This window comes from Micropterus salmoides, unplaced genomic scaffold (genome assembly GCF_014851395.1).
Source record: "Micropterus salmoides isolate LMB-PRFRI ecotype aquatic unplaced genomic scaffold, ASM1485139v1 Ms_hic_scaffold_2, whole genome shotgun sequence".
Classification (NCBI taxonomy): domain Eukaryota; kingdom Metazoa; phylum Chordata; class Actinopteri; order Centrarchiformes; family Centrarchidae; genus Micropterus; species Micropterus salmoides.
The window spans coordinates 41,829,575-41,851,218 of NW_024041150.1; the positions used below are offsets into that span (position 1 = coordinate 41,829,575).

General features: G+C 41.5%; 2 protein-coding genes across 2 annotated transcripts; both read left to right on the plus strand.

The window, feature by feature from the left end:
- Positions 1 to 1,503: 1,503 nt before the first annotated feature.
- On the plus strand, positions 1,504 to 10,714 carry LOC119912329. Its single transcript, XM_038731456.1, has 11 exons — positions 1,504 to 1,592; positions 3,084 to 3,196; positions 3,511 to 3,638; positions 3,781 to 4,016; positions 4,493 to 4,667; positions 5,769 to 6,004; positions 6,212 to 6,306; positions 6,394 to 6,509; positions 7,077 to 7,303; positions 7,453 to 7,547; positions 8,921 to 10,714. The coding sequence occupies exons 2-11, from the start codon at positions 3,117 to 3,119 to the stop codon at positions 10,002 to 10,004; spliced, it is 2,472 nt and encodes an 823-aa protein (XP_038587384.1). The 5' UTR covers positions 1,504 to 1,592; positions 3,084 to 3,116; the 3' UTR covers positions 10,005 to 10,714.
- A 2,615-nt stretch (positions 10,715 to 13,329) lies between these two features.
- On the plus strand, positions 13,330 to 20,247 carry LOC119912330 (zinc finger protein 37-like). The gene is made up of 7 exons (XM_038731457.1): positions 13,330 to 13,656; positions 14,071 to 14,151; positions 15,791 to 15,950; positions 16,959 to 17,089; positions 17,209 to 17,444; positions 17,657 to 17,769; positions 18,451 to 20,247. Exons 1-7 carry the CDS (start codon positions 13,404 to 13,406, stop codon positions 19,757 to 19,759), a joined length of 2,283 nt encoding a protein of 760 aa, XP_038587385.1. The 5' UTR covers positions 13,330 to 13,403; the 3' UTR covers positions 19,760 to 20,247.
- The last annotated feature ends 1,397 nt before the right edge of the window (positions 20,248 to 21,644 follow it).

The following is a 21,644-nucleotide window of genomic DNA, read 5'->3' on the forward strand; positions in this document are numbered from 1 at the left end:
CAGTTCCACTGGGCGTTCAGCTCTCTACATTCGCCTGAAGGTACCTATCTGATGCATAGAGACTTTGTTTTGTGATACCTGCAGAAGAGTTGATTTTTCCACTAGTTTGACCTCCACAATTAAACTTTTGTCATTGAGGAATTGCTTGAATGATTAAGAGAATAGCACCTGATTAATCTTCAGTCGATCAACCGATCAATAAGCTTAGTAATAGTTTCAGCTTAAGTCCTATATATCTCTGTAGTACTTTCTGGGTAATTATCTCAAAATGGTGTTATACACTTTGCAAATGGAAATTAGTTTAGAAGGTTATTAATTGAGATATGTTTTATGTAATTAACCCCTTCAAGTATATGTTTGGTTTGTGTTTGTGCCATTTTCCTAAAGAACACGTCACTTGAGTACCAAGCTGAGGAACTAAAGTCCACTGATGAAGAGTTTCATCCATCACAGAGAAACGATGCTGCTGCTGATTCTCCGTCCTCTCCTGATCAAACTAGGTAACGCACAACAATAAGGGTGTTCCTAACGATTATTTTTCAAATCGATGAAAGATTTGACTAGTCAGTAAATCTACCGCCAATAATTGTTATGATTATTCTAAAGATAATTTGTTTATTACTCAATTACTAAAAAAAATCTCCATCCATCCATCGTCAACCGCTTATCCTGCGTACAGGGTCGTGGGGGGCTGGCCTATCCCAGCTGACATTGGGCGAAAGGCGGGGTACACCCTGGACAGGTCGCCAGTCCATCGCAAGGCCACTATAAAAATCTATCCAAAATAAATATTTAAAAAATCATTAATTCAAAATTTTATTCAAACATCCTAAAAATTAAACACATAAAGACTATTACAAATAATAATAATGATGATAATATTAGCATATCTTAGAATGGGTCTGATTTCCACATCACTGCTGTATGAAGTAAATTATAACAATAAAATACCTTAACTTAAAACTTTAAATGTTTCTGTAACGGATTTACTTAGCTTTGTTATAAGCCAAAAAAAAAGCGACACACGACTTAAATTACTGGATTATTTCTGCATTAACCTTCTTCCATCCTCCATCTTTCAGTTTATTGTTTCCCCGGGTTCAGTCTGACAGGAGTAGGTCCAGCATTCCTTGGATCAGTGAACCACAGAACCACGTAGATCTCAGGATCTGCATCCTGGACTCTCGGATCGATGTGCTTTCAACCAAAGGTAGATTTAATCAGTCAGTCAATAAAATTATGTCCAGACGTAACCAGTATAACATTTAGTGTGGAGTTGGTGTGTTGTCAACAAGTGGTCTTTGCCTTTAATCATCAACCAGCTTACCTCCTGCTGAATGCTGTCTTTGTGTTTCAGTGTATAGGAAGTACCCAGTGATGGAGTTGCAGTGTCGTGGTGGCCTGCAGGAGGCAGACTTTCTGGACCTACTGAGATCAACCTTCCCTCAGCTGGCTGCTCAGAAAGATTTTGACTTCTTCACAGCTGATTTGAAGAAGAACTCCGGCCTTTGAAAGTAAAGACACTGACACCAGAGGAGATCTGGAGGATCGTCGGTTCCACTGGGAGTTCAGCTGTATACATCCGACCCAAGGTACATATTTACATTTATTCACTTGGCAGGTGCTTTTATCCAAAGCGACTTACATTTGAGGAACAACTTACAAGCATCAATAAAGCATCAATACGGTAAAATATCTAAAAGTGACAATAGATTCTAGTAAGAGCAGCAATAAACACTATTCAGAGTTAGCGCGGTCCACATCAATTGGGTAAATGCTAGAGAAGTATGTAAGAGTTAACGGATGGAGCTATCAATATAAGAATTGTAAGGACAAAGAGGAAGAAGAAGAAGAGGACAGGAAGTGCATGTTAGAAGTGTTATAAGAGAAAATGTTCTCGGAAGAGATGCGTTTTCAAGAGCTTTTTTAACTTAGAGAGGACGCCCCTGCTGTGATGGTGTGTGGTAGCTCGTTCCACCATCGTGGTCACAGATGAGAACAGCTGGGACTGAATATGCTTTGTGTGAAGGGATGGCAGAGCCAGGCGGAGTTCGTTGGAGGAGCGTAGCGGCCGAGAAGGAACGTAAACTTGTATTATGGAGTTTAGGTAGATGGGTGCAGACCCAGTAGTCACTCTTTATGCGGCATTAGTGACTTGAATGTGATTTGGGAGGCCACGGGGAGCCAGTGGAGGTCACACAGTAATGGAGAGACATGAGTCCTTTTGGGCTGATGAAAAACCAGACGTGCTGCTGCGTTTTGAACCATTTGTAAGGGTTTCACCGCACAAGCTGAAACTAGGAGGGCATTGCAATACTCAAGGCAAGAGATAACCATGGCCTGTACCAGGGGATGTGTGGCATACTGAGTAAGGTAGGGGCTGATTTTTCTTATGTTGTATAGAGCAAAGCGGCATGACCGAGAGACGGTAGCAACATGGTCTGAAAAGGAAATCTGGTCATCAATCATGACATCTAAGTTTCTCACTACCCTGGTGGGAGTGATGGACGGAGAGCCAATTTGTAGTTTGGTGTTATAGTGGATAGATTGCTTGAGGTTTGGTAGGGACGTCTGGCTGGAAGGGTAGGTAGAATTGTGTGTCGTCTGCGTAGCAGTGGTAAGAGAAGCTATGCGAGCAAATTATCGGCCCCCATGAGGTGGTGTAAATTGAGAAGAGAAGGGTCCCTACCATCATGCCCGTTAATCGGAAGGTCGGCGGTTCAATCCCCTGCTCCTCCAGGCTGCATGTCGAAGTGTTCTTGAGCAAGATACTGAACTCCGAATTGCCCCTGGCGGCTGTTCCACCAGTGTATGTGTGTGAATGTTAGCTTCTGTTTGAGCACTTAGGCTCAGTGAATGAATGCGCAATACAACTACGGAGCATTTACATGTATGCCTTTCTTTTCTTTGTTATGTTTGCTTTTTCATTCTGATGTTTATAAGTTTCTGTTAGAGATGTGTGTTATTTATGTTTTGTGGAGGTTAAGGAACTTTGTTTAGATGGTGTTGTTATTGGTTTTGCTTTTTATGTGTTTAACACATTTAATAAATTATGTTTGGTTTATTTTGACATTTTCCTAAAGAACACGTCATTTGGGAAACAAGCTGAGGAACTAATGTCCACTGATGAAGAGTTTCATCCATCACAGAAAAACGATGCTGCTGCGGATTCTCCATCCACTCCTGATCAAACCAGGTAACGCACAACTGCACAACACAACTTTTGCTTTAAATAAGATACGAAACTCAGAGTGGTTACAACTTCTTATATGATCCAAAACATGGCAACACACCAGAAGAGATACAGTCGCAGGAAAAAGTTTGTAAAAACCTTTGGTATCACCTTGATTTCTGCATAAATTATGTGATCTGATTTTCAACTAAGTCACAACAATAGACAAACACAGTCTGCTTAAACTAATACCACACAAACAATGTCCAAACTACAGACTACACCTTAAATTACTGGATTATTTCTTCATTAACCTGCTTCCAATCTCCATCTTTCAGTTTGTTGTTGCCCAGAGTTCAGTCTGACAGGAAAAGGTCCAGCAAACCTCTGATCAATGAACCCCCGAACCACGTAGATCTCAGGATCTGCATCCTGGACTCAGAGATCAATGTGCTCTCAATTAACGGTAAATTTAAAATATTCAGTAAACTATGTCAATAATTAAACCAGTATAACTTTTAGTGTGGAGTTTTGTGTTGTCGGTTGGTGGCCTTCACGTTAAGTTAGCCTTCAGCAGGAGGGTAAGCTAGGCTGTCTTTGTGTTTCAGTGTATAAGAAGTATCCAGTGCAGCGAGTGCAGTGTCCTGGTGGCCTGCATGAAGCGGATTTTCTGGACCTACTGAGATCCACCTTCCCTAAGCTGGCTGATCAGAAAGATTTTGACTTCTTCACAACTGATAGGAAGAAGAAACTTGAGCCTCTGAAAGTAGAGACGCTGACACCAAAGGAGATCTGGAGGACCATCAGTTCCACTGGGTATTCAGCCCTCTACATCCGCCTGAAGGTACCTATCTGATGATGAAGGCACGAGTCTTTTTCTGATGCAAACGTTAACCTCAGGGACAAGATCTGTTCTGTACAACACCCTCTTTCACCATTGTATACTTTCTTATTTTGTACTTTCCTATTGTTATACTTTCCTGACAGTATAACAATTTAGCCTTCAGCTTTTCAGTGCATTTGAGCTTCTGCTTGTTGATTGGTCAGCTGATCTGATGGACATTAAAATGGAAATTCTATTATTAATATTCCTCCAGAGGTGTAAAAGGGAAAAACAGCAGCAGCAGAGGCTCTGAACGTCTTCATGGTGATTCCACAAATGGAAATAATTCCATATGTGTGGAATCCAAATTTGAAGTTTTAGTTGGGAAAGGTCAAAATAACAGTTTTTTCCTGAGAACTTCCTTTTTAAAGCATCAGTATTATGTATGTTTTTGGTAGAAATTTGACTTGAGAACCAAACCTTTTTTTTTTTTTTAGCAGTCTGAGGAAGTCCAGGCCAGAGTCAAAGAGCCACAGACAAAAGGTGCTGCGTTCAAAGTTCAGCTTCACAGGAGAAGGTCACGCATACGTCGGTCCAGTGAACTACAGAACCACATCGATCTCAGGATCTGCATTGTGGAGGACCCTCAGCTCGAAGCGCTCTCAGCCAGAGGTAAATTGAATCAGTGCGATCTGTATTGAGGCGTACGTCTCTAACTCTTCAGTGCGACACACATCGCAGAGAGTTGCCCATTAAAGAAATCACCATGTCAAAAATACTGAGTGCATCATGCAAAGAAAAGCAGTTGTACTGTACACGTGTGAGCCAGGCACAGATATTTTACAATTACTTGTTGCATATAATGTTTGTTTTTAGTATTGGATAAGTACTTGCAGAGGCCTGATTGCGGATATCCAAGGATACATGGTAGATCGTTGGCAGCTATATTATTAGTTGATAAGTAAGAAAATGTTGTATTTAATGTTCCGAAAATTACGCCTAATAATGTGGAGCAAACCGAACAGCACCTGAAACCTGGTTCTGAACATGATTCTCACGTCCACATTAGTACTGTGGATCAGGGCTCAGTAATGAGTATTAAGTGGAGCTTGCATCAGGCATTAGTTAGTCATCATCACACACTCAGAGGCCGAACATGGCCGCTGATGAAACTCAACCGAGTCGACCACAATCAGATCACAAAGTCGCTTCTTAAAAACTGAAATCTGAAATCTGCTACCACCCCCCAGTCCCTAATCATAGTGTTCATGTACTTTCCCCTTTAAAACACACTACCGTGCATGTAGTCACGTGAGTCTGAAGCACACAGAGATATTAGCTAGTGCTAACCTCCTCACTTTCCAGCAGTTGGGAAACAACAGGCTCATTCGCTCATCCACTCACTTGCTACGAACACACATTGCACCTCGAAAGACTTTTGCTGCTCTTATAACAGCATCTGTCACATAGATGTCCTTTTAAGAAATAGGAGACGAAGCAAGACAGTGTGCACGTGAAAATCATTTACATTCATTTTGCAACAACATGATTATGTGAAATTTTAGTAGTTGCGGTCATAATTCAGCAGTAGAAGCGCCGAATAAAGGGGGAACACGTCTGTGTTATGTGGATGTCAACATTATGTTATCAGTTAACATGTAGATAATCAGTCTGTGAATAGAAAAAATATCCCACCTAGAAAACTAAATAATTGTTCTTTAATCGTGATCGTAAAATTGGTTTTGAATACTGAATGCTGTCTGTGTCTTTCAGTATATAAGAAGTACCCGGTGCTGCTGCTGCAGTGTCCTCGTGGCCTACAGGAGGCGGACTTCCTGGACCTGCTGAGGTCCACCTTCCCTCAGCTGGCTGGTCAGAAACATTTTGACTTCTTCACAACTGATTTGAAGAAGAGACTCCATCATCTGAAAGTAAAGATACTGACACCAGAGGAGATCTGCAGCACTATCAGTTCCACTGGGCATTCAGCCCTCTACATCCGCCTGAAGGTACATATCTCATTCACGAAGGCAGAAGTCTTTTTTTCTGATGCAACACTTCAATCTCAGGGACAAGATCTGTTCTAAACATTCTGAAGTTCTCTGAAACCCAACATTTCCAGATTTAAAATAACACAGATTTTTCCTTTTTAAAGTTTCAGTATTCGGGTTTGTTTTCGGTAGAAACATGACTTGAGAACCAAATTCTTGTTTCAGCCTCCTGCGCAAGTGAAGACCAGAGAGAAAGTGCCACAGAGAAAAGATGCTGCTACAGATTCTCCGTCCACAGATCAAACCAGCCTGAACACAAGGTTAAAAACACACATCATTTATACCTACATGCCTTTTCTGCCGTTAACTGACTCCTAATCTTATTTCTTTATGTTATTGTCGCCCAGAGATCAGTCTGACAGCAGTAGGTCTGGCAGACCTCAGGTCAGTGAACCACAGAAACACGTAGATCTTAGGATCTGCGTCCTGGAGGACTCGCAGCTCGATGTGCTCTCAACCAGAGGTAAATTTAAATTCTCTATTCAGATGCCCAATCTGACTTTGGATGAAACAATACTAGTAGTGACTGTGCTGTAGTTGCAACAGCTAGTTGGCTACGATAGCTTCCGCCATCTTGGACTCTACTCCTCTCTGTTCACTCAAAGGTCAGCTCTGTCAGCTTGTTTTATTCTTGGTCAGCTGCTGTAATTCACAGGTCAAAGTTAATGACAGCTTTAGTTACTTATGATAAAAAAAAAGTTCATGGCTCGGCCAGTTGAAAACCCAAAACTTACTTTAGAAAAAAAGATCACTGGATCAGTCAAACCTTTGAGAGAATACAGAGAGAGTTGCTTAAAAAATATTAAAATACTATATATATACACACCGTATCTCACAAAAGTAAGTACACTCCTCACATTTTTGGCGATATTTGGGGTGTGTGTGTGTGTGTGTGTGTGTTTCATAAAGCACAATAAGCCTTAAAAAAAAAAACAGTTGCTGCTGCATCATTAATTAAATCTCATGAGCAGGGTCAGTTTTGGCCTTTTGACGTTACTCGGTTACGTTACTTTTCTCTGTTATGCTTCAGTGTATAGGAAGTACCCGGTGCTGGAGCTGCAGTTTCCTGGTGGCCTTCAGGAGTTGGACTTCCTGGACCTGCTGAGGTCCACCTTCCCTCAGCTGGCTGCTCAGAAACACTTTGACTTCTTCACAACTGATTTGAAGAAGAAACTCCAGCCTCTGAAAGTAGAGATGCTGACGCCAGAGGAGATCAGCAGGAGCATCCGGCATTCAGCCCTCTACATCCGACTGAAGGTACCGTGTCTGATTTTTTGTGTGTTTTCTAATACACTGCTATTTACTATTTACAGGAAATCCTTTGATGCTAGCGGGTACTTCTGTGCAATTAAAGAGGATGGCGTTGCTTTTTGCTGATTTATGATTTGGGAACAAAACTGTTCTAGGCACAAGAGGAAGTCCGGTCCAATAAGGAAGAGCTTCGTCATGCTGATGCTGCTAAAGATTCTTCATCTACTGATCAAACCAGCCTGAACACAAGGTAAATGAGGAGAGTTGTTAAATGGAAAAAAGCTATTTCACAGGAACCAAACATATTTGTTCTCTGTGACTTTCTAACATCTGTTGTCCTGTCATAGAAAACAAAGTATATTTAGTCTTTAGGTAATCTGGGATTAGGGCATTCTCCATCCATCTATCGTCAACCGCTTATCCTGCGTACAGGGTTGCGTGAGGCTGGAGCCAATCCCATCTTACATCGGGCGAAGTCCATCGCAGGGCTTGGGCAGTCTCATAATATTAAGAACTCATAAAACACTATGTGCAAATAATGTATTTGTGAATCTCCATCTGTTTGCTTGGATGCTTTTGAGACTGTTCTACAGCACCGTTTGTGTCACACTAAATATTTAAAAGTGTAGTGCAGAACAAGCCTGTCCAGTAGATCACATGAATGCAACATTCATGGATGCCAACCGCTGTTAAACTAAACAGAAGAAGAAGAGCATCAAACAAATGGCCCTTACCCATCGCTGGTACCAGCTCGACTCGGCATTTGGAGCCAAGTCCTCCGTTTTCCATTGCAGATATAGTACTCCATCAATGTAGCTGGTCGTCATAGCAAAGCCGCACATAAATGGTGTAATCTTCAAAGCAGCACACACACATACCTCTCTATCGTCAACCGCTTATCCTGCGTACAGGGTCGCGGGGGGGCTGGAGCCAATCCCAGTTTACGGGGTGGCGTACACCCTGGAGTCAGTCCATCGCAGGCCACACATAGACAAACAACCACTCACCAATGAACCCACGACCTTCTTGCTGTGAGGCGACAGTGCTAACCACTGCACCACCGCGCCGCTCAGCTATTCAGCGTTCTGTTTAGTTAAATCAGAACGGTTGGCATCTCAACAAAGTTTATTGTACTGGAAAGGTTTGGTCTTCAATGCACTTTGTGTGACACAATCGGAAGAACAGATCCAGATTTACAGATCCAAATCAGCCATACATCCATTTTCTTACGCTTATCCGGGGTTAGATCATGATGACACCCAGATCCCATGTTGTCCCACCCATATTGTTTTGCAAGTGGCAGGAACGGCTGCCAGAAGCTTTTTACTGAGCCAGAGCTGTGAACAAACTCCAGTTATGGCTTGTAAATAATAATCAACCTTGAGTTAATCTTAAACTACTTAAAATGGATCAGAGAGCTGAGAGAACATGTCATTGGTAGAAACTGCAGTTTCTCTGAGTATATATCAGTAGTAGTTTTTTTTAGATATTGAGTAGGTTCAATGGCAATAATTGCTTTGGGTAAAAAAGCACCCTAAAAAAGACTTTCAATAAAAATCATTATAACCTTTCACACAATCGTCCAGCCTGAAAACTTTCAAACCGTTTTTCTCATTCCTCCAGCAGCTCAAGGCATGAAGACCATGAAGACATGGAAACAGAGGACACTGATGAAGATGAAGATGGTGGAAGATCAGAGTCAGCTGGCCTACCGGTTCTCTCTGAGGGCGCAGGGGACGGAGATGATCTGAGTGACGACGACCGGAAACAAGACACAAGTGAGAAACATCTGAGGGAGAGTGAACCTGAGAAGACGACTAGGAAGAAACGAGTCAAAACAAAGAGAAGGAAACGGATGAAGGCGTCGACTGATAAGAGTGACGCTTTTCTGTCCTGTAAAGTCTGCCGAGCTCCGCGCACCTCAAGGAACATGTTGATTAAACACGCCTGGCGTCATGTGGACGATCCAGAAAGGCTCTGTGGAGTGTGTGGAGAACAAGCAGAGTCTGTAGAGGAGCTGAGGAGTCACCTTCAAAGTCACCAGAAAACACACCGCTGCAACGTCTGTGGAAAGTCTTTCCTCTCCACCCACGGCCTCTCCGGACACGTCGCTCGACACAAAGGGAAGAAACCGTACGAATGTAACATTTGCCACAAATCGTACGCTCAGAATTGGGTGCTAAACCATCACAAGTGGGTCCATGAGGCGGACAGGCCTCACAAATGTGACATTTGCCAAAAATCATTTTATTCAAAGATGGTGCTGAAACGTCACAAGGTGAGCCACACGGGTGAGACGCTGCACCGCTGTGAAACCTGCGGGAAATCCCTCAGCAGTCTTGTATCTTTATCCCAACACATTTTGAGGCATTCTGCGAAAAAAGCAGAGTTCGCCTGTGAAATCTGCAGCCGCAGATTTAATACAAATCAGAAGTTAAAGATGCACAGGAGGAGCCACTGCAAAGAGGAGCCGCACGTTTGCAGCAAATGCAGCAAAGGATTCTCCAGCAGCTCCATGCTGGCGGCTCACATGAGGGTCCACACCGGGGAGAAACCGTACAAGTGCTCTGTCTGCGACATGGCCTTCAGTCACAAGCACTGTATGAAAAGACACATGACTACGCACGGATCAGACTTATGCAAGACTGAAGCTCAGAATCTATCTGACAGAATTAACGGAGCTAAAAGTGTTGAACCTGTCCTGTGATTTCAGATTATCTTATTCTTTCTTTGCACAAACTGTTTTGTTGTTTAACATGTTGAAAAGACTGGCAGTGCGTGATGCTACTTAAAAAAGTAAGTTGGCTATGATCTACATTTTGTCACAAAATCCCCTAAAGACTCAAACCAACAAGAATCTTAACACGCTGTTTCAGGAATAACGGGTGGAAATGGTTGATCGTAAATGTTTATTTACAGAAATTAGAGTTACCATTTCAAGTGCACAAAAAAGTGCTTCAGTATTTTTATAAAAAAGAAAAATGTACAACATCAAATGTTTGATGGAAAACAATCTTAAGGAAAGTTGATGGACAATTTTACATAGAAATCTTGAGATTGAGATAATTTTACTGTGAATTGTTAGAATGTATTTCCTTTTATTAATGGCATGTTTTATTAAATGTAGGACTTTTACCAGCTAATGTTTCAAAACACAGGAATAATGCGTGCGTGGGAGTAGTTTGTTAACCAACGAAGGTTGAGGTCAAGGGCAACTGGACCTTGTAGAAGAAAAACTAGAAGACGTTTCGTCCCTCATACAGGAGACTTCTTCGGTTCTGACTGACAGGTAAGTAAACTAAGCTATTTAACCTCAGTGGGATCGTTAGCTAGGATCGTCGATACCGCTGGTTCGTTAGTGTTCCTGACTGTGGTAACGACAGTCGTCATGGCCAAGACTGAACGACCGTCGTTGGTATCTTCACCTGAGGCCAAGAGGAAACGCTTGTTGAGTTTCCTGGGAAGTGATGAAAGGACAGCATTGTAAGTGGGGGATAAGTGGTGGCGTAGACCCCCTCCTCTGTTCAATGACGGCTTCTCCACCCTGGTGTAGATGCTTCCTTGACACCTCTTTCAAACCATCCATCTTCTCTGTCTAAAATGTGCACCTGGTGGTCCTCAAACGAGTGTCCTCTGTCCTTCAGATGTAAGTAGACTGCAGAGTCAGAATAACTTGAGGTTTGTTTTGAATGCAGCAGTTGTTGACACTGTCTTGAGTTTTGTTTACCAGTAAACAATTATAACGTGTTGAGGAAATCATGCTCTGTGTTTTCTATGAAGTTTCTTTGAAAAAAAAAATGCACTTTTATTGGAAAGCATATGCTGATTGTATCCAACACTGCCTGTTTGTTATTGGTTTTAAATTTCTTGTTTATTATCTTTAATTTCACCCTTCGTGTATTTTATCTTTACTTTTGTTTTTTATTTCAGCCACTTGCTGGATGTTGTGCTTAAGAGAGAAAAGTGAAATAAAAAAACATGAAGAAAAATAGGTGGCTTAGATTCATAGCTAGTGACTAAACACAGTTGATAAAAAAATGCTTTTGACTGACTGTGATACAGCTTGGTGATTACAAAGGATGTGACTGGCTCAGTTGTGTCAGAAAATATTAAGTATATTCTCATCGAATAGGGTTAGTATACAAATAACCCGTTCAAAACCCAACACTTAGTGATTTAAGGAGTTTACTGATGGTCAAATAGCTTTAATGTAACTGCTTGAATCTCGGTAAGTAGAATTAACTAATCTCTTTTCGAGTAATTTCATTCATTTTATCTGGTCAGTGAGCATTTCCACAAGCTGCACACTCAATACTTTACATTGTAGCAAAGTGTCATTTCTTCAGTGTCGTCACATGAAAAGATATAATCAAATATTTACAAAAATGTGAGGGGTGTACTCACTTTTGTGAGATACTGTATTCCCATAATTTCATCGCAAAAAACTGCCCCAAAACACTGAAACTTACATCGCATTTTTTTATTTATTTATTTTACGAAAAGCGGCTGCAAAATCAGGCATTTTAGGCTGCAACAATCACAGAAATACCCTGCAAAATCCTGGATGGACTGGTTTCGTGCGGCACACTGCTGTGGCTGAACTGTCACGTGACAAATGAACGACTCATAGACCCGTAGTTATGAGATGCAAACGAATCATTTCTGTTTCCTGAGTGATCGCAAGAGTCCAAGACCATTCAAGGATGACAGAAAGTGAACGACTCTCTCAATGAGACTACACGTTATTCCCAAGTCATAAAAGATTAGTTCGAAATAAACAAATCGCTCACAACCGAAACAAAACTAGCCTCAGATAGCAGTTCTATTCGCTAATCCCGTGTTTGTTGCCCACTAGCCCGCATCCGGTTCTTGTACCAGTGGGTTATTGTGGTGGGGAGCACATGAAGGTTCAGTCACATCTATCATGCTGTGGCAACCCTTTTTTACACTATTGCTGTATGATTTTATACAAAAAAAAGACGTCTCTTAGTGTGGATTCATAAAAAGATTAGTAAAAACAAAGAACCAAAAAGCAGACTGACAAATCCTGCAGACTGAGAGGTAAGATTTTTATCCAGTAGGCTGCTTTTAAAAGACTTTGATCATTAAAGTGAACAGTTAATTTGGTTTAACGGTTTTCAGTTCTCCAGTTTTACACTGGGTCATTTCTAAAAACAACATTTTGTATTGCAGTTTGGACTGTAGAAAACGCAGCTACATTATTCACAGAAGAGTGGATGTCCATTTACATCAGTAGGTCTTATTACCTTCAACTGTCCTTTTATCATCCCGATACAAGAAGTAGAAGAAACTAAACACATTTAGTCTGCAGTGAAGATAAGGGAATCGTTAAGAAATACTGTTAACTCTCTTTTACTCCACTGGATGATTGTCTTTAGGTTATTTTGTCTTTAGGTTATGCCATGTGCCAGCCTGCTTCAAAGCCTCCACCATACAGGACCGGTTCCCCTCAAGGCTGCGTTCTTTCCCCCCTGCTCTTCTCCCTGTACACCAACAGCTGCACCTCCAGTCTGTCAAGCTCCTGAAGTTTGCAGATGACACCACCCTCATTGGGCTCATCTCAGGTGGGGACGAGTCCGCCTACAGGTGGGAGATCGACCATCTGGTGACCTGGTGCAGCCAGAACACTCTGGCGCTCAACGCTCAGATGACAGTGGAGATGGTCTTGGATTCAGAAAGAGCCCACAAAAACAGTTTCTTCCCATCTGCAGCTAGCCTCATCAACAAGACCTGGGCCCCCCACTGACCCCTCCTTCAAATACTGTATATCTTTGCACTTATTTGTTTTTTGTTGTTCAGTGTTAATCGTTATTCTTCTGTTTGTCAACAAAAATATTGCTCGCATGTGTAAAAACTAGTTGGCAATAAAAGCTTTTCTGATTCTGGTTTTTGTTGTGAAGAAACAGCGGCACCGTAATTATTAGCCGACAGGAGGCAGAAAATAACCAGATGAACGGGCCGCTTTGTTTGTGCGTCTCGCCGGACACAATTTGAAGCCGCACCAAATCCAGAAACCACACCGTTCAAACGAGCAGGTTCTTCCGCTTAAAAAACACAACGTTACAGCTGTAAAAGTAAATTAAAGATGATTTACTGGATGAAGAGGAACAAAGGCGGCTCGGGGATTCCCGACAGCGTCAGTATCATGTCTAAGTCGGAGATCCTGAGAGAAATCGTCACCGAGAAACTGACAACAGCCGCGCAGGAAATCTTCGCGGTTGTGGAGAGAACCGTAGCCGGGTACGAGGAGGAGGCTTCGGGTCTGAGGCAGGAGATCGACCGGCAGAGGAGGCAGCTGGAGGCGGTGCTGCAGCCTCGGGTCAAACTACAGAGAAGAGGTCAGTGGCTCAGTTATTACAATAATAAATAACGCTGTTAAGTTACACAGTCACAAAAACTGTGTTATTCTAAGTTGTGGAACTTCATTTAAAAAAACGCTAATTTAAAGTTTCTTTGCTCGCTGACAAACCTGCAGACTCCTGAGGACATAAAGTGAAAATGACACACATTTTCATGATGTGACTTACAAAATCGGCACAGAAAAAGTTAAACTTGATGTTGTAAATGCTGTTCATGGTGCAAATAATGGGACGTAACTTTCTGGACATTGTTTACATATGTGTTTAAGCTTCGCCTAGTTCTGTACGATGAAGCTGTTATGAAAACACAAATGGCTTTCGGGTGTTCATAGCAGCATTTTTATGAAATATTTGTTAAATATTGAGTTTCTTTTTGCCTCTGATTGAGAACAGAAGACCTGATCCCACGTCAGGAAGGCCATGAGGCTGTTGTGAGGTTGGAAGAAGAGGAGGAGGAGCAGACACAGCAGTCAGGTGGGTCTTAACAATTTTCTTTCTTAAATATTTTATAAAATGAGGAAAACAAACCAATTATGAGGAACGAGTCAATTAAAAGAATGGGGGAATGTAAATGAATTTATAAACTAACCAAAGCTGTCAGATAGAGATGAAACCTGTGAAAATCTAGTAAAACAATTAAGGTGACTTGAAATTTTCATGGTTTTGAAAAAAATTGCTGAAAGTGATCAAAATGTATCAAAACGCATGTTGAAGCCATTTTACCAAGTTTTATATTGAAGACCACAGATACAATTAATGAATTAAATAAAATAATAACATCCAATACCTTTTATGTAAACTACAAATGTGTATTAGCATTAAAGATGTTATTTAATTGTATATCATTATGTGAGTAAATGCAGTGTCCTCATGCACAGTTATATAAATACAAATGACTCTGAAGTCTGTTCGAACAACTAAATCGACGACTGCCGGATTTTAAATGAACAAAACATGTTGTTTGGGAGACTAAACTGTGTAACGTGTTATCATGTGCAGTGGGCGAAGGGAGTCTGCAGACACACAACGCACACAGCTGCAGAACAACGTGTAGAGTTTTAACACTAACAGTTGACTCACCCTGCGTTCACTGTAAGGTCATTTTCTTTGATCGTGTTTCCCTCAGCTCCCTCAACATGACCAGACTTCAGACAGGCTGAAAAATCTTTTGACGTTTTGTCATTGACCCAAACAAATCCTCGTTGCATGCTCCACATGCGCGCCTGCTTCTGGGAGACTGTTGCTCACTCTGGTTGATGCCGGACAGTAGGTAGGTAGGTAGGTTTATTATCACAATATAACAAGTTAACAAGTGCTGAGAATGAATTAGAGTTTACGAGTCTGATAGCTTTAGTGGAAAAAGCTGCTCTTACAGATTTTACAGCTTTTAAAGCTGCAGTATTTACAGATTTTCAAAGCCTTGTAATTGAACACGGTTAACATCATAATTAAAATGTGTACGGTAATACTAACAATCGGGTTTATCATTAGTCCTATAACCATTTCATCCCTACCACATAAATTAGCTAAAATTACAATATTTCCGTCTGACATGTGGAGTAGAAAGTGGCGTGAAAAGTACCTCAAATTTTTAGTTAAGTATTTAACTTACTTGACTCTCTGATGAAATGTTTGAAATACTAAATGAAAGCGCTGAATGAAGTTGCACAGTCAGTTGAAGTGTGAACGCTGAGTGAAACTGAACCTCGGCACTGAAAAGAGTTGAAGTGTAGGTGATAAATGAAATGAGCAAGAAATTAATGCTGGTTCAAGTTTATATAGTGAAAGTTTCAGCTGAAGTGGAAGCTTTTAAATTAAAATGTGTATGAATGGAGGATGTTAGGAGGAGTTTTAGTTTACATATATTTAGTTATATTTTATGTGTTATTTAACTTTTAGCTGCACCTTTTTTAGAAATAGTTTTTTTTTTTTATATATTTTATTATTATTATTATATTATTTGATTTGGATAGTTAATTAATAGTTAATTTTAACAAACTGTTATGAGAATAAAAAGCCTGTCTTCTTAAATGTGATTGCTGGTTATTGTGGGGTATGAGAAGTTGTTATAGGCACTTTTTATTTTACAACCTTTGACTCTATCCGTGTCCAGATGTGGAGGTCAGTGTGAGCCCGGGCCCGTGGGATGATGATGATGATGATGATGATGAAGAGGGTGACGGTGTAGAGGAAGAGCAGCAGCTGTCAGCGCCACCAGCTACGAGCCCCAGACGAGAAGATCTGAAGGACCCAGACCATCAAATGAAACCAAGGTCACAACTCTCAGTACCACTTGAGACCACAGCTTAAGCAAAGTATGTGAATCATCCTTTTGTGTGCTCCTGGTCTGCTTTGAAGGGGAGTAGGGGGGCATATAAGGTCCAACAATTATTAAGAATCCTTTTTTTTGTTTGAGTATTTTTTTTCAATATGAACTTGTACAGTTGCGAAGCACAGAGGGGAAAGAAAGCAGTCTTGAAGGGAGCCGGTGCTGATGGTCTGAGAATCAGACATGTTTTTTTCATAGACAGTGTAATTAAGCTTTTAGCTGGTGATGTTAGTTAATCCTAATTTAATAAAAAGTAAAATTCTAATTCATTATTTTCTGGTTTCTTTGCTTTTCTGTAACAGTAAACTGAAACATTTAAGGATGTGTTAATTGGCAATGCAAACGTTAATGTAGCCTTGGCACGCTTATTAGTTTAGCATGGTTGCTAAGGATGGTTGTTTGGTTGTTGAGCAGCACGGTGCTGGTGATAGCAACATGTTGTTAGGTGGTTGTTCTTAGCTAGCACATTGTTAGCTGGTGATGTTGTACTGTAGCCAAATGAAAGGAAATTTTTATTCTACATCATACAATGGACAACAGTTTGTTTGTCCACAACACAAAGCAGCTCCATAAATTATTGGTTTTTCCAGTTGGAGAAACTTGACTGGCCTGTACAAAGTTCTGACCTTAATCCCATCCATCTTTGAGATGAATGTGAGCCCGATCTGGCAGTGCTGGACCTCACTGAAACCTCTGGTGTCTGAATGAGAACAAATTCCTGCAGCTGGTTCAGCATCTGGTAAAAGCTTGAAACCAGCAGTGTGGAGACTGTTGGAGCAGCAGATTGATGAACCACACATGGGTGTAATGATGCTTCAGTGTCCACAAACCTTTAGTCATGAACAAGTACAGTATGTTCACTAAAGTGATAATCGATAGTCAGAAGTGATATAACTGCAGTAAACACTAAGCTGTCTTACTTAATAACCTTCTAACAACCTTCATCCTCTAGGTCCATTTCCCCCACAGCCTGGTCTGACAGGAAAAGGGCCAGCAGACCTCAGATCAGTGACACACAGAGCCACATAGATCTCAAAATTCGTATCCTGGAAGACTCACAGATCAATGTGCTCTCAACAAGCGGTACATTTCAGAGACTTATACGTAATGATTAATTAGTGACTTCATTAATACTTTATCTGCACAGAGGCTTCTGTTGGAAAGACTGACTTATCCTCACAATAAATTGTTGTCTGTTTTAGGGCTTTATAAACTTCCGGTGCAGGAGCTGCAGTGTCCTCGTGGCCTGCAGGAGACGGACTTCCTGGACCTGCTGAGGTCCACCTTCCCTCAGCTGGCTGATCAGAAACAGTTTGACTTCTGCACATTTGGCAGGAGCAGGACGCCCCAGCCTCTGAGAGTAAACACGCAGACACCAGAGGAGATCTACAAGCGGCTCATCGACGCAAGAAAGACTTACCTCTTCATCCGACTGAAGGTACTTTGGACTAAAAACAGCATGAAACTGTATGTCTACACAGGACAGTGTCCTCTTTGCATCATCAGTGTCGTTTTTAAAGCAAAATATCCATTTGTCATTTTGATATTGTTTGATTTTTGCCATGCGGGGCAGTTGGCTTCTGATGCGGGGCATTTTCAGTTTCCATAAAAGAAGGCCTTTCTGTTTTTTTGGGAACAACCCTGTTACAGACCGGAGAGGATCCTAAGAGCAGCAGTGAAGACCTTCGACCTGTACAAAGCCGAGATGATTCTCCATCCAGCTCTGCCTCCACGTCCGCTGATCAAACCCAAATGAACCCCAGGTAACTAAAAACTAAAGAGAACGACACATCTGCTCACAGTTACAATAATAGAAATAATAATAATGATATTAATAATAATAATCCTTATTTATAGTGCAAACAAAATAAGATACACGGTAATAGAAGCAAGAAAGTTATGAAATTAAAATACAGTTTATATAAATAATAAATAATTAAAATCAACTAAAATCAGGAAAAGCTCTTCTATAAAAGTATGTTTTAAGAAGGGAGTTCACTGACGCGGCCTCGGGGTCCTGATTGCAAACGCTGTGTCCCCTTTAGTTTTCAGTCAAGACTCTGAACAGACTAAAGAACTGAGGATCTCAAGAGACGTGCTGGTGTGTATGTGACTGAAAGGTCAGAGATATAGAGTATCTCACATTAAGTGAGTACACCCCTCACATTTTTATATTATAATATTTGGTGAGGAAGTATGAGGAACAGTTAAAAACTATACATTTGTGGTCAGATATAGTCATATCCAGTAATTCCACAGAGGGAATGCTAAAAGTTGGGGTTTTCAACATATGGTCATGTTTGGTTATTGGGTCATCGAACGGTTTTCATACAAAACTCAATGTAACTTTGCTGTTATAGAAAAAAATGAACCGACTATTTCACACCACATCTCAGACATACTTATGCACTAAAGTTTAATTAATGTTTACATTTTTTCCACAGCTGCCCTGTTCAACATGTGGAAGGTGACAAAGTGGATGTTCAGTCCAGCAGATCAACATCACAACAACAGGACATGGAAACAGAGAAAGCTGATGATGAAGATGCTGCTGAGAGCCAAGTGGACTCCAGTGATGACGAAGACAAAGATGGAGATGAGGTGTTCGACGGAGACGACGACTGGAAACCAGATCCTGAGCTGCAGTCGCCAAAGAAGAGGAGGAAGAAAGAGTCTAAATTGTCTGGTGTGAAGGGGCAGTTGATTGGTAGCAGTAAAACGCCCTGTAAAGTCTGTGGAGTTTGGTACAGGAAACTGGGCAGTTTGATCAATCACGCCTGGAGTCACTTTGAGGATCCACTGCTTGTTTGTGGAGTGTGTGGAGAGAAGTTTGAATCTGTGGAAGAGTTAAAGGGACATTTCAGAAATGATCATAAAACTAACGACTGTTCATATTGTGGAAAGTCTTTCCTCACCAAAACTAGCCTCAACTCCCACAGCACTCTACACACAGGAGACAGACCGTTTAAATGTGACGTTTGCAACAAAACCTTTGCTCGATTGCCCACCTTAAGTGTTCACCGTTGGGTCCACAGGGCTGATAAACCACACAAGTGTGATATTTGCCCGAAGGCGTTTGGTCTAAAGACGCAGCTCAGAGCTCACAGCAAGATGCACGCAGGTAGAGACAAGTACCACTGCAATGTTTGTGGTAAATCTTTGGCCGACCTGCGATCTTTAACTCGCCACAAGTTGACTCACTCTGAGGAAAGACGTTACGGCTGTGAAGTTTGTGGGAAGCGTTTCAAACTGCCCGGTGGGTTGAAGTCGCACGAGAAGGTCCACACCTCCAGAGACCGGCCGTACCTCTGCCACATCTGCTGCAAGACGTTTGTGACGAATCACAGTTTAACAGCTCACATGCTAACGCACAGCAACGAGAAGCCGTTCACCTGCAGCATATGTAGCAAAGGCTTCGTGTCCAAGGGGGATCTGAACTCGCACATGCGTGTGCACACCAGTGAGGCGCCGTACGGCTGCTCAGAGTGCGGCCGCCGTTTTAAACGCAAGACTCACCTGAACAACCACGTGAGGAGCCACCTGGGCATCAAGCGGGTTTGTCTGTGGGGTTTGTGGGAAAGCGATCTCTCGCAAAGACCACCTGGCGGCACACATGAGGACCCACAACGGAGAAAGACCTTACAAGTGCACCGTCTGCAACAAAACCTTCACTCAGAGCCACTGTCTGAAAACACACATGAAGATCCACCAGGGGGAAGAAAACCTGAATTGACCAAAGTTTTCCCATTTTAGAGGGCTGCATGATGTTGGAGCCTGATCAGACAGAACGCGTTTTATGAAGTGAGAGACGCTGTTTTTTAACTGTATTCTATTGGCAGTGAGCGTTCTGCGTGCTGTTTATGCGTCCTGGGTGCCTCGCGCTCTGAGCGCACAGAATTGAAAAACCAAGACAGCTGTTTCAGTGGTTGCCTAGCATCATAATAAAACGCGGCGCACTGCTCTTTTCAAATCCAACCAAAAAAAGGCACTGCTGTGCACCTCGCGTTTGTGAACCTGCAAAGCTCTTTCTGTCTGATCGGGGCCTAACCCTTCTTAAATGTGACTCCACTTGGATTTCATCAATAATCCATACAGGATTACCAAGGAAAACAAGATGCCAATGTTGTTGTTCAGAGTCAAATGTACTTTAACTGATATACCATGTTTAATAAGTGTTAATCTGAAGTTTTGCCAAAATGTGATTGCAGCCTGAATGAAATAAAGTCATTTTGAGGCAGAAATAACCTTTCAGTCAATAAGTTGAGGCTCCGTTTCTGAAAATATTCAGGGCCCCGAAACAATACAAGTGTACCAAAGTTTCATGCTTCTGTGAAAAAATAAAAAAATTTCACATATCATCTGGACTAAAACTTAATTTACATGATTGTTAATAAGAGTCAACTAAATATATAATGCTACATGATCAATACAAGGCTTCAAATAGACCTGGTGATCGGTATTGGCCAATACTGCTTCCAGCGATCAGCCCCAAAAGTCCTCTAGTCGCAGACATCCTCCCCTGTTGAGAGATGGCCTCTCTATTTTGGTTTAGATAGCTTCCTTCGTTGTTTCATTTCACCATTTGTTCTCCCTGTCCATGGGTATAAACATTGTTTTCCTTGAAAGAGTGTCTAATATTGGTAACCTGATCATTGACCCTTCTGTGATGAGTTTGTGTAGTGGTGCTTTAGTTTCCCCAAAATACAGGTCTGCTGGGTTTTTTTTAGGGATGCACCGATCCGATATTGATTTCGGCTATTGGTCTGATTCTAACCGCAATTGCTGGATCAGGTATTGTGAGAATGTGCTGATCTATTCACTTCAGTTACGCGCGTGGTAGACCAGAACATTTTGCTAGGAGAGCTAACGTAGCATTTTTGGAGTCTTTAGCAAGCAAAATCTAAGAAGCAAAAAGTAATTAATGTAATTTATTTGTAAGAAGCTGGCTCAGTATTCTCAGTAACAATATAATGGCATAGACGGCAAAGAGACCGTAGAAGACATCAGAGGAAGCGAGGAAGTGACTGGACAGTAATAGTAAATATGTGACTGGCTTTTATTCGTTGGCGTGAGCTAAAAGAGCAAGACAGATGCCAAGCCGGTTAGCTTTCTGTTGGACTGGTTGGTATTAACTTATTAGCTGGTTTGCTGTGTCTTGTATTTTTTTATGCATGCTTGATGTTTGCCTGTGTTAGCAAAGTAGTTTTTGAATCACAACAAATGCACATGCGCAACTGTGAATTACAAATGGTAACTTAGAGGCGCCAAATCTTACATAATGTTTCCTTACATATGATGAATGATTCCTAGTCTTTTCCTCACAGTGAGGAATAAATCATATTCGTTTTTCATTGGTATCTGTTACTCGGAATCAGCCGATACCCAAAGACCAGACATCGGTATCTGTATGTAGACAGCATACTAGATTGCTTTTCTTGTTCTTGTGTATCTATCGCAGCATGTTGCAATGTTGTTGCAATTTTCCTAAGTCTGTGTCCCAATGTTGTTGTGTTTACTCTTCTTTTCCTCATCACCCGTAGTGTTGTGGTGTTCTTCTTGCATCTTGTGGCTCTTTTCACAATGGTCAAGTTTGGATATCAACAAGCTTGTAAGTGCGTTCTTCAGGTGTTTATGTGCT

Coding starts and splice junctions, on each gene's coding strand:
- LOC119912329 (XM_038731456.1), top strand. CDS start 3,117: ATGTCCACTGATGAAGAGTTTCATCCATCACAGAAAAACGATGCTGCT. Junction 3,639..3,780: donor CAATGTGCTCTCAATTAACG/GTAAATTTAAAA, acceptor TTTGTGTTTCAG/TGTATAAGAAGTATCCAGTG. Junction 6,510..7,076: donor CGATGTGCTCTCAACCAGAG/GTAAATTTAAAT, acceptor GTTATGCTTCAG/TGTATAGGAAGTACCCGGTG.
- LOC119912330 (XM_038731457.1), top strand. CDS start 13,404: ATGATTTACTGGATGAAGAGGAACAAAGGCGGCTCGGGGATTCCCGAC. Junction 17,090..17,208: donor CAATGTGCTCTCAACAAGCG/GTACATTTCAGA, acceptor TGTCTGTTTTAG/GGCTTTATAAACTTCCGGTG. Junction 17,445..17,656: donor ACCTCTTCATCCGACTGAAG/GTACTTTGGACT, acceptor ACCCTGTTACAG/ACCGGAGAGGATCCTAAGAG.